Consider the following 13,859-nt stretch of genomic DNA (forward strand, 5'->3'; position numbering starts at 1 on the left):
GGACAACTGTGACTATGAAGGGATTAGAACCAACCACTTTATGATTTCTGCCCTTTAATGCTTATAAACCTCTTGCTTTCACAAGCAAGTAGGACCCAAACTGCCTCACCAGATGACTCTTCCACCTCTAAGGCATGATGCCAGTTTTGATAAGTAACAAAGCAGAAGGATAGGGGTTTTTTTAGTACTTTTGTGCCATCCCTATTGGCCTCTGTTTGGAATCATGTCTTTCCAGCTCTGTGGAATGCTGGACAAAAAGAGTGTGGTCAGACTGACAGCCAAACTCACTGCCATGGGGAGTTCCAGGGCCTATTGTCTAGCAAGATAGTATCAGTGTGACACTTCCTGGGTGTACCAAGGTTGTGACCCGAGGGCCTTGTATGTCCCTGCCATGGCTCAGCTCGCCAACCCCACCAGCCAAGGGCAATGAAAGCACACCCCTCCAGGCCTATGCATGCCCTGCTCTCTGCAAGTTAGCGATAGACACACACCCCAACTCCTGAGCACTCTGAGCGTCTCCCTGGAGTGCCCAGCCCCTGGTCCACTGGACAGACATTTACAGTATTCACAGATTTACTGCTTCCAAATAAGCAGTACACCCCAGCTTATCAGCTCCACCTCAGATCACCACTCTGCTTATCCCACATCCCAGAGGCACGTGTATGCTAAAAACCAGAGTGATCTTATTTAACAAAGCATAGCAATTCAGCGAGGAGAAGTACTGGAAACAAAGGTTCATGTATCAAATAAAATCATCACACACAATCTAAAACGTAGACTTAATTAACTAGATGCTCTCATGTCTTAGACCTGGTCTACACTACGCGTTTAAACCGATTTTAGCAGCGTTAAACCGATTTACAGGCGCACCCATCCACACTACGAGGCCCTTTATAGCGATATAAAGGGCTCTTTAAATCGGTTTCTGTACTCCTCCCCAACGAGAGGAGTAGCGCTAAAATCGGTATTACCATATCGAACTAGGGTTAGTGTGGCCGCAAATCGATGGTATTGGCCTCCAGGCGGTATCCCACAGAGCACCACTTTGACCGCTCTGGACAGCAATCTGAACTCGGATGCAGTGGCCAGGTAACCAGGAAAAGCCCTGCGAACTTTTGAATTACATTTCCTGTTTGCCCAGCTTGGAGCTCTGATCAGCACGGGTAGCGATGCAGTCCCAAATCCAAAAAGAGCTCCAGCATGGACCGTACGGGAGATACTGGATCTGATCGCTGTATAGGGAGACAAATCTGTTCTATCAGAGCTCTGTTACAGAAGACGAAATGCCAAAGTGTTTGAAAAAAATCTCCAGGCTACACAGTGCTGCGTGACAAGCATAACGGAAAGCCAAAGAATCAAATGGACACTCATGGAGAGAGGGAGCCAGTACTGAGGACTCCAGCTATCCCACAGTCCACAGGAGTATCCGAAAACTATTTGCATTCTTGGCTGACCTCCCAGTGCCTGTAGGTTCAAACACATTGTCCTGTGTGGTTCAGGGTATAGCTCATCAATTTACTCCCTCCCCCCACCACGTGAAAGAAAAGGGAAAGAAATCATTTCTTGACTTTTTTCAATGTCACCCTATGTCTATTGAATGCTGGTGGTAGACACGATGCTGCAGCAGTGAAGAGCAGTATCTGCTCTTCTCTCCTTCCTGGTGGCAGATGGTGCAACATGACTGCGATCTGTTGTCACCATCAGCCCATGAGTGCTCCTGGCTGGCCTCAGGTGAGGCTGGCTGGGGGCGCCTGGGTAAAAATAGGAATGATTCCTAGTCATTCCCAGTAGACAGTACAGAATGGCTGGTAACCCTTCTCATCATAGCAAATGGGGGCTGAGCTCCATCAGCCCCCTTCCTTTCCTGTCCTGCCTGGACTGTCATAGTAGTGAGATGGCTGGGTTCTTCTCCTCCGCACCGCTTAATGTCCTGCCTGGACTGTCATAGCAGCAGGAGGCTGCCTCCCCCCTCATCTTATCTCACTAACAAGTCACTGTTTCTTATTCCTGCATTCTTTATAACTTCATCACACAAATGGGGGAGACACTGCAACAGTAGCCCAGGAAGGTTGGAGGAGGAGGGAAGCAAAGGGTGGGATTGTTGCAGGGGTACCCCCCGTGAATGGCATGCAGCTCATCATTTTTGCGGGATCTGACACAGAGCCACTGTGCTCTCTGATATACTGGTTCTCTAGTACACTTGCCCCATATTCTAGGCAGGACTGACTCTATTTTTAGAAACCATAAAGGAGGGATTGACTTAGGAAGTCATTCCCAGTTTTGCCTTTGCGCCCCCAGCCGACCTCAGCCAGGGGCATCCATGATAGCAGCAGACAGTACAGAATGACAGATAATCGTCATCTTACTGCTAATTTACAATGGCAGCAGACAGTACAGAACAACTGATAACCTTCTCTGCTATCAAGCAAAAGCAAACAAATGCTGCTGTGTAGCGCTGCAGTAACGCCTCTGTTAGCGGCATCCAGTACACATACGATGACAGTAAAAAAAAAGCTGAACGGGCTCCATGGTTGCCGTGCTATGGCATCTGCCAGGGCAATCCAGGGAAAAAGGGCACAAAATGATTGTCTGCCGTTGTTTTCCCGGAGGAAGGAATGAGTGACTACATTTACCCAGAACCACCCGCGACAATGATTTTTGCCCCGTCAGGCACTGGGATCTCAACCCAGAATTCCAAGGGGTGGTGGAGACTGCGGGAACTATGGGATAGCTACAGAATAGCTACCCACAGTGCTACGCTCCGGAAATCGACGCTAGCCTCGGACCATGCACGCACACCGCCGAATTAATGTGCTTAGTGTGGCCATGTGCACTCGACTTTATACAATCTGTTTTACAAAACCGGTTTATGTAAAATCGGAATAATCCTGTATTGTAGACATACCCTTATAGAGCGAGGCTCACCCAAAATTCTTCTAGCATTTTACAGCCAGGCTAGGCCGGGATTGTCCATTCGTGAGTCAAGCTTCAGGGTGTCTATTAGCAGTCCCAGATATATCAGAACAATCCATTGTCCTTTTTCATAAGCAGGACAGCCCCCCTGCTGGTTGTTTTTTTCCTGTGTACTCTTTACTTGTAGATTTCCCAATCTCTTAATCAGCGTCTGGCTCAATATGCAAATAGGCCTAAATTGTTATGAGCACAATGCACAATGGCCAGACAGGGAGATAAGCTTCGGTTACCCACTGCCTCAAAAGGGACTGTCTGAGACATGTCACTGCCTTAAGAACATAACTTTTAATATAGAAATAGAACTCCCTAAATATTACCTGTACATACATTTTGCAATGATTATGGCAACCAATCATTTATGGCAACCAATTATGAGCAACTGGCTCTCAGTAGAGACCAAACATGCCAAACTTTGGTGAATTAATATGCATCTGTCCAACCCAGGGGATCCCTGTAAAACTCTGTGCATCGTCTCTGTCCTCTAACAGTTGGCACCAACAGATGCATGAGTCACAATCCGATTTTATACTAACAAAGCTATGTTATCCATTTTTATGCTTAGGGACATAAATGATCCCCAGCTGAGATTGGGAAGTAACTTCCACCCATGGTACCTAATGATTCATGGTTACCCAGGTAGTGGTGCTGGGGGGTGCAGAAAGCCAGCTAAAGAAACTGTAAATGACGTGTGTTCAAAAGCAGTGTGAAAAAGCATGATTCCCGCTCACACCACACAGGTGCAGCACATCTCCAGGATTCTCAAGAATCGCGAAATAACACTAGCTCCATTCTGAGCACCAGCAAACTTTTCACAGTGAAACCTGGGGATGCTGCCTGCAGCATCTGCCATGCCCCTAGTTCCCGAGCCTATGTTACCCAGGTACAAAGTTGGGGATTTTCTCCTTCCCCTGAAGCACCCAACCCAATTCAAACATTTCTAGGGCTGGGAAACCAAACTAGATGGATCATCATCCTATTCCAATATAATGTTTGTATGTGGGACAAGAGTTCTGGCCACATACCACATGGCTCTGGTTAAGGATTAGCTTCATCTATTCAGCACAGCCAGTCCACCAACTCATAACACGAACTCTGCTTTTATGTTTCAGGCGTTGTGGTACTCTTTACTGACATAGGTGAAGAAATTGAGACACAAGAGTCTGAAGAAGGCAGCGAAGAAACTAAACAAACAAAATCCAAAGATGAAGGTAGGGTGTGCTTGTGGAGACTCCATCAGGGGCAGTTTTTAAATCAAGATTGGATCTTTTTCTAAAAGAGAGGCTCTAGTTCAAAAGAAACTATGTTGGGGAAGTTCTATGGCCTGTGTTATACAGGAGGTCGGACTGGCCTGGGAGTCTATGAATAATCCTGGTCACTGTAAATTAAAGTGGGATTTTTAAGGCTGTTGAGTGCCCAACGCCTGTTGAACTAGTCTCCTTTGAAAATCCCAGCTTTGTTGCTATAAAGGAGAGATGCCTAACGCTCCGTAGTAATGGGGGATAAATCACCCTGCCCAGGAATATTGTCCAGGGCAGCAACCAAAGGGAGAGGGGGGTTGGCACTTTGGCAGGAGGGTGCTGGCTCATGGGTGGGGATTTGAATGAGGTAGATGTTACTTTGGGCTTGCCCATTTGATGATATAACATTTCGCCCTTTCCCTTCTAACCACACAGTCATCTTTCAGCTTCCCTCATCTCCCATCTGTACCTGTCCCATCAGCCTCCGTACTCCCAGGCCTTTTCCACAATACAGCCACATGGGATGCTCCATGGAATTAAAAGGATAACAGGAAATACTTTTAACTAGAAAGTATAAGGAACATATGGAACTCACTGCTGTAGGAGGCTATTGAGGCAACTAAAGTAGCAAGAGTCAAAATGTATTAGACCTTCCAGGCAGACCTGTCTCTGTGAGAAGCATCAAGAGGCCCTGCATCCCTGCACAGCATGGACCATCTCTCTAGTCTGTTTGAGAGGGTCAGTCCACAGACAGCTGCTGTCCATTCACAGTCTCAGACTGTGGCTTCCATCTGGGCACTGGATCACGCCACCTCCCCTGATCCTGTCTGAATGTTTGAAGGAGGCAGCCTACCATGCCCTGCCCCAATCTCACCATGAAACACTTAGCAACATGTGGCCTCCCTCCCCAATTTCACCAGTGAGTCCCACATTCCCATCCTATGGGAGGGTGCGGGAGTCCTATTGGAGGAGTAGAAATCTGCAGTCGCCATGAAAGGTGAGAAAAAGCTTGGACTGGGGGGAGGAGAAAACTGAAAAGGAGAATGTGGGGGAGTCAGAAAGTAGACAATAAATCTGAGCGGAGAGGGGATGAAAGAAAAACAGTGGGAAGGAAAGACTATGTGGGGAGGGAGGAGGAGCCATTGGGCATGAGGGGAAGAGGAAAAGGAGAATGAAAAGAGAGTAATAAGGGCCTGGCTACACTGGAGAGTTGCAGCGCTGGTGATGGGGTTACAGCGCTGCAACTCACTCTGTGTCCACACTTGCAAAGCACGGCCAGCTTTGCAGCGCTGGCTGTACACCTGGTCTGCCTGGGGTGTAGCGATTCCAGCGCTGGTGATGCAGCGCTGGTCATCAAGTGTGGACACCAAAAGTGCTTTTATTGGCCTCCAGGGTATTAGGAGGTATCCCAGAATTCTTGTCCACAACAAACCGGAAGAATGGCTGAACTCCGATCTCCCGTAGCTACTTAGCTAAAAAACAAACACAGCTGCTCTTTGCTCCAGCAAACGAGCGAGCAGAGGCAGGGGAATTGCTTTGAAATGTTCACAGCTGTTTGCTTGAGGAGAGGGGGGAGGGGGGAGTCCGTGTTGAGCAGCTGCTTATATGGTCTAAAGACTATTTACGAGTGCATAATTTGCATTTAGTGAATAAGAAACAGGTGGGGGAAAGGTCAGAACTTTTTAAATGATTGAAGGTAGGCACTGATGTGTTGGAGGGGTTTTAGCTGGGGGCTGTATGTGATGGCCAGTGGAGTCCTGTTGGTTTCTTTCTTGGGTTTGTCTTGCAGTAGGAGGCTTCTGGGTACACGTCTGGCTCTGTTGATCTGTTTCCTTATTTCCTCATGTGGGTATTGTAGTTTTGAGAATGCTTGGTGGAGATTTTGTAGGTGTTGGTCTCTGTCTGAGGGGTTAGACAGAGACCAACCAGGGGTTTCCCTGGCCACACGATAGCAGACCTTAAGGTGGCCATCCTGCAGCAAAAAAACTTCAGGACCAGACTTCAAAGAGAAACTGCTGAGCTTCAGTTCATCTGCAAATTTGACACCATCAGCTCAGGATTGAACAAAGACTGTGAATGGCTTGCCAACTACAGAACCAGTTTCTCCTCCCTTGGTTTTCACACCTCAACTGCTAGAACAGGGCCTCATCCTCCCTGATTGAACTGACCTCGTTATCTCTAGCTTGCTTGCTAGCATATATATACCTGCCCCTGGAAATTTCCACTACATGCATCTGAGGAAGTGAGTATTCACCCACGAAAGCTCATGCTCCAAAACGTCTGTTAGTCTATAAGGTGCCACAGGATTCTTTGCTGCTTTTACAGATCCAGACTAACACGGCTACCCCTCTGATACTTGAAAGACTCTGATGTTGCCTTGGTGACAGCCCATAGGCAGCTAACTGGGCCCTTGCATTTTAAGGCAAAAATTTAGTGTGTGACTTTTCCCTCCCTCTCTTGCCCCAAACTGCTCTGCTTGCCAGGTGGAAGAGCAGGGGAGAGGGGGAGACAACAAGGCTCGTGTCCAGTACTGGTGTTGAGAGGTTTGGGGACTTGTGGGTGGAAGCTTCCTTCTAGCCCAAAGGAGATGGAAACCCTGTGCTGTGTCTCAGTAAAAGCCAAGGAACCAGGGCAGGGCATGGGACTCTTGTTAGCGTCACAGCACAATCAGTCAGCAGAGAGAAGCTGTTACTCCATACCTAGAGCCCTACCAAATTCATGGCCATGACAAATGCATCACAGACCTTAAAAATCTGGTCTCCTCCTGCGACATCTGGTATTTTGTGTGCTTTTAACTATACTATACTTGATTGCCATCTATGACGAGATAACTGGCTCTGTGGATATGGGGAAAAGTGGTGAACATGATATATCTTGACTTTAGCAAAGCTTTTGATATGATATCCCACAGTATTCTTGCGAGCAAGTTAAAGAAGTATGGATTGGATGAATGGACTATAAGGTGGATAGAAAGCTGGCTAGATTGTTGGGCTCAATGGGTAGTGATCAATGGCTCGATGTCTAGTTGGCAGCTGGTACCAAGCGGAGTGCCCCAGGGGTCTGTCCTGGGGCCAGTTTTGTTCAACATCTTCATTAATGAGCTGGATGAGGGGATGGACTGCACCCTCAGCAAGTTCACAGATTATAATAAACTGTGGAGAGAGATAGATACACTGGAGGGTAGGGATAGGGTCCAGAGTGACCTAGACAAATTGGAGGATTGAGCTAAAAGAAATCTGATGAGGTTCAACAAGGACAAGTGCAGAGTCCATATTGGGTTGCATTTGTAGGAGCACTGCCAGCAGATTGAGGGAAGTGATTATTCCCCTCTATTCGGCACTGGTGAGGGCACATCTGGAGTATTGCGTCCAGTTTTGGGCCATCCACTACAGAAAGAATGTGGACAAACTGGAGAGAGTCCAGTGAAGGGCAAAAAAAATGATTAGAGGGCTAGGACACAAGACTTATGAGGAGAGGCTGAGGAAACTGGGCATATTTAGTCTGCAGAAGAGACTAGTGAGGAGGGATTTGATAGCAGCCTTCAACTACCTGAAGGCGGGGTCCAAAGAAGATGGAGCTTGGCTGTTCTCGGTCGTGGCAGATGACAGAACAAGGAGCAATGGTCTCAAATTGCAGTGGGGGAGATCTAAGTTGGATATTAGGAAAAACTTTTTCACTAGGAGGTTGGTGAAGCACTGGAATGGGTTACCTAGGAGGTGGTGGAATCTCCATCCTTAGAGGTTTTTTTAAGGCCCAGCTTGACAAAGCCCTGGCTAGGATTATTTAGCTGTGGTTGGTCCTGCTTTGAGCAGGGGGTTTGACTATAACCTTCTGTGATCTCTTCCAACTCTAATCTTCTATGATTCTATACAGATTTTAGGGGGAAGGCCAACCTTTCTCAAATTGGGGGTCCTGACCCAAAAGTGAGTTGCAGAGGGGTAACAAGGTTATTGTAAGAGGGTCAGAGTATTGCCGCCCTTACCTCTGTGCTGCCTTCAGAGCTGGGCAATTGGAGAGCGGCGACTGTTGGCCAGGCACTCGGCTCAGAAGGCAGCGCCCTGCCAGCAGCAACTCAGAAGTAAGGGTAGCAGTACCGCAAACCCCCTTACAATAACCTTACAACCCCCCCACAACTCCTTTTTGAGTCAGAACCCCTACAATTACAACACCATGAAATTTACAAATTTTAAACTCCTATGACCATGAAATTGACCAAAATGAACCATGAATTTGGTGAGGCCCTATCCATACCACATGGTGCTGGAATACGAGGAGTAACCAGACCACTGGTATGTCAATTTGGCTCTCGTGGGCTCAGAAGGAACCCCCCCTCAAGATTCATCATTATTATGGATTATTAATTTGACAGTGATGCTTAGGAGCCTTTGTCATGGACCAGGACCCCATTGTGCTAGGCTCTGTGCAAACACAGAACGAAAAAACTAGTCCCTGCCCTAAAGAGCCAATAATCAAGGTTTGTAGGGGGATTGTTTGACTTTTGTGGGGGGGTTATATTGCTTTAATCTTTGCCATCTCTTTCCTTCTTCTCTTACACACCATATCTGAGTTGTACAGAAGGACAACACATTGGGACAGCAGGCTGGCTGTGGCACCTGGAGAGAGGGAGGGGGAAGGTTTGTAACTAACAAGGCATGTACCTAGCAGCACAAGACATCATCCCAGACACGTTGTTTGAACTTTGTATATTGGTTTTCTCTGTCTTGTCTATTTGCATAGTAAGGTCTTCAGGAGAGAACCCTGTCTTCCTCTGCGATTATATAGCGCCTAGCACACAGGAGACCTGATCTTGATTGGAGCCTTTGGGCTCTTCCATAATAGAAATAATTACTAATAATAGGTGCAGGGAGGAAAGATTCATTCTGTTTTTCACAAGTCACTACTTGTTTTTTCTCTGTATACACATTATACCCTGCAGAGATCCCTTCTTTGTGGGATCAGTCAGTCTTAAAGAGCGCCTGATTCTTCTCCTGCATCCATGTAAATCAGCAGTAACTCCAGTGAAATCAGTTCAGAATGGCACTGGTGCAAATAAGAACAGGATTGGGTCTCACATTCTTTAAATTATTACATTTTTTTAGATTAAAAATTATAGATTTTAGGAGATAAACATGGTGTCTGTGTTATAAACCTTGGTGCAAAATGCCAACTGAGGAAGTTCATGGGACTCAGAGAGCCTTATAAACTAGGACAGCCTGGTAAGCATTCTGAATGACAAGGACTTGACAAGCCATGCTGCTTTAACAAGCTTTCCTGGTGGCTAACCGACCCCAATGAGATTATCATGATCTGTGGAACATAGATACATGGGCCCAGTAATTTCCCCAGGGATGTGATTATCTTGTAATAGCCGGATCCCTGATGCTCATTTCTTATACCATGAAGAAAATGAGGTCTGACGTAGGAATGCTAGTGTGTACTGCTCAGATTGGCTACGCAGCCAAGACATATGGTTTTAAACCAATTCTACAAAAAGCACCCAGGTAAATAGGTACAGGTTCCTCCAGTGAAGAAGTTGAGCCTTTGTCCCAAAAGAGGTCCTTGCACGTTGGATGGTTAGAGCCTGTGCATGCATGTTTGTTTTAATTTACTAGGGGAAAAGCTGCTGTGAATAATATAGGTTCAAATAACCTAGTGAAGCCAATTTTATTTATGTTCTTTCCGCCTCCTACGCCATTATTCATGTAACCATGAATAATAAGCTGGTCAGGAGCTGGTTCTATCTGAACACTACTTTGCAATGATGGTAAACAGGATGATATAAGCAAGGTTGAGGGTATACAACTTGATTTCCATAAAATGTGCTCTTTCCGAAATACAGGCACTGCCAGGGCATGCATCCACTCACAAAGGATATACATATAAAATGTCTGCATATAGCGTAACATGTATGCTCCTGGATTACACCAGTAGGTGTGTTTCAGAGTTATTTTACCTCTAATATAGGTATTTAGGGAGGCCACTGTTTCTGAGAGGGGGATTTGGCTTTTATGGATTTCCTCTGATCCCCTAGGTTTGTTTGGATATTGTCTTTTTAATGCATTACTTGCTGAAGCTACAGGGAGCATGCAGAACATACAGGAGTTTGACACTTTATTCAGAGAACCCAAAGTCTGCTCAGGGGCTCCCATTAATTACCGTAGTATAAAAACACCGCACTGTTGCCCTCCTCATCTTCAATACAAAGATGTGGCCCCAACAGATTGCATGGCCCAGTATGAAGTAGTATACTGGGAGTAAGTGATGCTGTTCTTTAGTGGCTGGCCTAGAGTGAAGCTAGGTGACATGCTGCCCATAGCAGTTCCCAGAGTTTTCCTTTGGTAGAGGCCTTTTGGGAAGAGTTAAAGGAAAACGAGTTCTAGTCCCAGGTTCCTCTGTCTGTGGGTGGGATGTGTTCATATCATCCTGTCTGCTGTCTCTACCTATGGATTCACTGCAATGGAACTCTCCATCTGGATCTGAGAAGCCACATTTCCTTAATCTGGGATGTTGTATTAAAGATGATGGTGGTGATAGGCAGTAGTGTAAGGTTTCATGGGCCACACTTGAACTACTCTGCCTTAATGTGGGAAATTATGTCTTGAAATTAGCTGAGAATGCATATAAAGTATCCACCCTCTCTCCAGTTTCTAAAAGCCTGGCAGAGAGGCACTAGTGAGTGACATTTGGATGTTATCATAGCTATTTAATAATCTGGGTAAAGTTGCTTCTAAATTATTTTTGTTCTTGACACAGATTTTATAGTTCTTATTTTTCTGTGCATCATCGTGCTCTTAAAAATTATAATATAGAGAGGTTTATAACCTGCCATAATGAGACATTTTTATTATACTGTAATAAGTCATTTTCATTAATTCTTGCAGTCTAATATACAGTTTATTACTATGAAACACTTTTATAATCCCTCTTCTATATTATACACCAAAATTCATAAGTGCATATAAATTATTACACCCTCTTTGCAATGTTTCCTTATATGTTACTCACCAAGGTCAAAATGTCCACACCTGGGTTCCTAAAAATTAGGCTTCTAAATCCATGTGACAAGGGACTTTGTTAAAGTGGGGGAGGGATGATTTTTCAAAAGGACGGTGTTCTCCACTTTTTGAAAATCAGGCCCAGTTAACATGCCTGGAGTTGGACACCATAGCTGAAAACCAAAGCACTTACATTTAGGTGGCTACATATGGATTTAAATGAGCTGAAGCACCAAGCACCGACAGGCTATAGAAATCAACAGAAGCTCTTCAGCACCATCAAAATTTAGGCCGCTTATGTTGAGCTGCCTAAGAATAGATGTGGGAGCCTACTGTAGGTAGTCAGGTTTGAAATTTTTGATTCCAGCACCTCTGTGGGTGAATTGACAGTTGATGCAAATGTCAAAACATTTCTACACAGTCAGTGAAGGCTAATTCACGTCTTTGTTTGTTCATACAAAAAGCCCAGGGGCTTGATTCAGAAGAGGCCATTCGTGATGACCTGAAAATAACTACCCTGTTCCTACATGAGGTAAGGCCCATGGAGAAATTAAATGAATACACCAGTCATTCATAAAGAGAAAGCTGCATGGCTCAAGGGAGTGGTACTGGACAATGGAACCTTTCGCCTGTAGATCACCATTCCACACCCAACATGTGCTGGTAGAGACTCACAGCCAACTGGTGTAAACTGGTGTCAATTGGCGAGTTTTCACTTGGTGGAGCTCTGCCAATTTACATCAGCCGAGGATGGGGCTGTGACAACATTACATCAACTGAGGATGGAGCTGTGGCCTGTGTGAAGTGGGTGGGTGGAGCTCAGTCCAGTCTGTGCTGGATACATATTTATGTAAAAAAACCTTCTCTCACTCGGGCAACTTTTTTATCAGTCTCACCTCAGAGGGGAGCTGACAACTGAATGAGCATTAAAACTGAATGATCTCCACCCACACAGAGGTTCTGTCCCTTCCGGTTAAGGTCAAGGCATGCTTATTTTTGCTTTCTTTTGTGGGTAGGCTTTGAGGGTAGGTTGCAGTGTTGTTTGTGGATAAATAGTGTCCTGTGAGGCATCACTTTACCACCTTTGACAAGTACTAAATTCTCTCAGAGCAAAGAGGGACAAAGGAAGGCAGCTCCTCGATGAAAACTGGAGGGAAGCTCGTGGAAAATTCCTTGCTCCTGACACATAGAAACAGAGGGCCAAATTCATCACTGGTATAACTCCATTGATCTCCATGGAGTTACACCAAAAGTAGGTCTATTCTAAGGAATCTTCAGTAACAGAGAGGATTTTAGGCAGGGCTTGTTTTCCCTAACCCCACTAATACCATGTGGTTATATTTCCAGTCAGGTAGTGTAAGATTTGTCAGGTCTGTGATGAGATGCCTTTCAGAAAAGACATCTAGCTTCTGGAAAAGTGCTCTCTTGGGATGTTTTGACACTCCTGAAACTGAGAGTAGTGTCCAGGGGAAAGGAAGTTAGCTTTGCTTTCCTGCCAATAGACCAAAAATTGCTGAAGAGGCAAATGCTATTCCCTTTAAGAGAGATTTACATTTGACCATCAAAACAACAGGAGCAGTTTGACAAGAAAAGGAAAGAGTAGATGTTACTGACTCAGATAGCAGATGGCTCTTGAGCCATGGTGACCTGATGCAAAACATGTGGGTGTGTAATGTGTCAAATTGTCTTCCTTATCCTCCTGCTGGTTTTGCAGCTTCTCAGAGTGAAGCCACGCTTAAAAGGAGACGGATGTCAGACCCTCTGGTATTTCAGCCTTTCAAACAATCTTATTTTCCTCCTTTGCAGTGTTATGTGCTTAGCCATCACTCAGTTAAAAATAAAGACAAGAAAGAGGGCTAGTTGGTTATCTCTCTGGCCTGGTCTACACTACGCATTTAAACCAAATTTAGCAGCATTAAACTGATTTAACCCTGCACCCGTCCACACAACGAGGCCCTTTATATCGATATAAAGGGCTCTTTAAATCGGTTTCTGTACTTCTCCCCGACAAGAGTAGCGCTGAAATCAGTATTGCCATGTCGGATTAGGGTTAGTGTGGCCGCAAATTGATGGTATTGGCCTCTGGGCAGTATCCCACAGTGCACCATTTTGACTACTCTGGAAAGCAATCTGAACTCGGATGCACTGGCCAAGTAGACAGGAAAAGCCCCGCGAACTTTTGAATTTCATTTCCTATTTGCCCAGCTTGGAGCTCTGATCAGCACGGGTGGCGATGCAGTCCCAAATCCAAAAAGAGCTCCAGCATAGACCGTACGGGAGATACTGGATCTGATCACCATATGGGGAGACAAATGAGTTCTATCAGAGCTCCATTACAAAAGACAAAATGACAAAGCATTTGAAAAAAATCTCCAGGCTATGAACAGAGTCCACAGCACAGTGCTGTGTGACAAGCATAACTGAAAGCCAAAGAATCAAATGGACACTCATGGAGGGGTGGGGGTACTGAGGACTCCAGCTATCCCACAGTCCCCGCAGTCTCCGAAAATTATTTGCACTCTTGGCTGAGCTCCCAATGCCTGTAGGGTCAAACACATTGTCCGGGGTAGTTCAGGGTATATCTCATCAATTTACCCCCCCTCCTCTTTCGTGAAAGAAAAGGGAAAAACTCTTTTCTTGACTTTTTTCAATG

At 45.6% G+C, this 13,859-nt stretch overlaps 1 protein-coding gene across 1 annotated transcript in view; it reads left to right on the plus strand.

Annotated features, from left to right (window-relative positions):
• ERICH6B (glutamate rich 6B) overlaps positions 1-13,859 on the plus strand; it is a 66,119-nt gene that overhangs the window by 18,267 nt on the left and 33,993 nt on the right. The window contains exons 5-6 of the mRNA XM_030544853.1: positions 4,083-4,181; positions 11,671-11,738. Coding sequence (XP_030400713.1) covers positions 4,083-4,181; positions 11,671-11,738 — 167 coding nt within the window. The remainder of the gene's footprint in view (positions 1-4,082; positions 4,182-11,670; positions 11,739-13,859) is intronic.

This window comes from Gopherus evgoodei, chromosome 1, assembly GCF_007399415.2.
Source record: "Gopherus evgoodei ecotype Sinaloan lineage chromosome 1, rGopEvg1_v1.p, whole genome shotgun sequence".
Taxonomy (NCBI): Eukaryota; Metazoa; Chordata; order Testudines; family Testudinidae; genus Gopherus; species Gopherus evgoodei.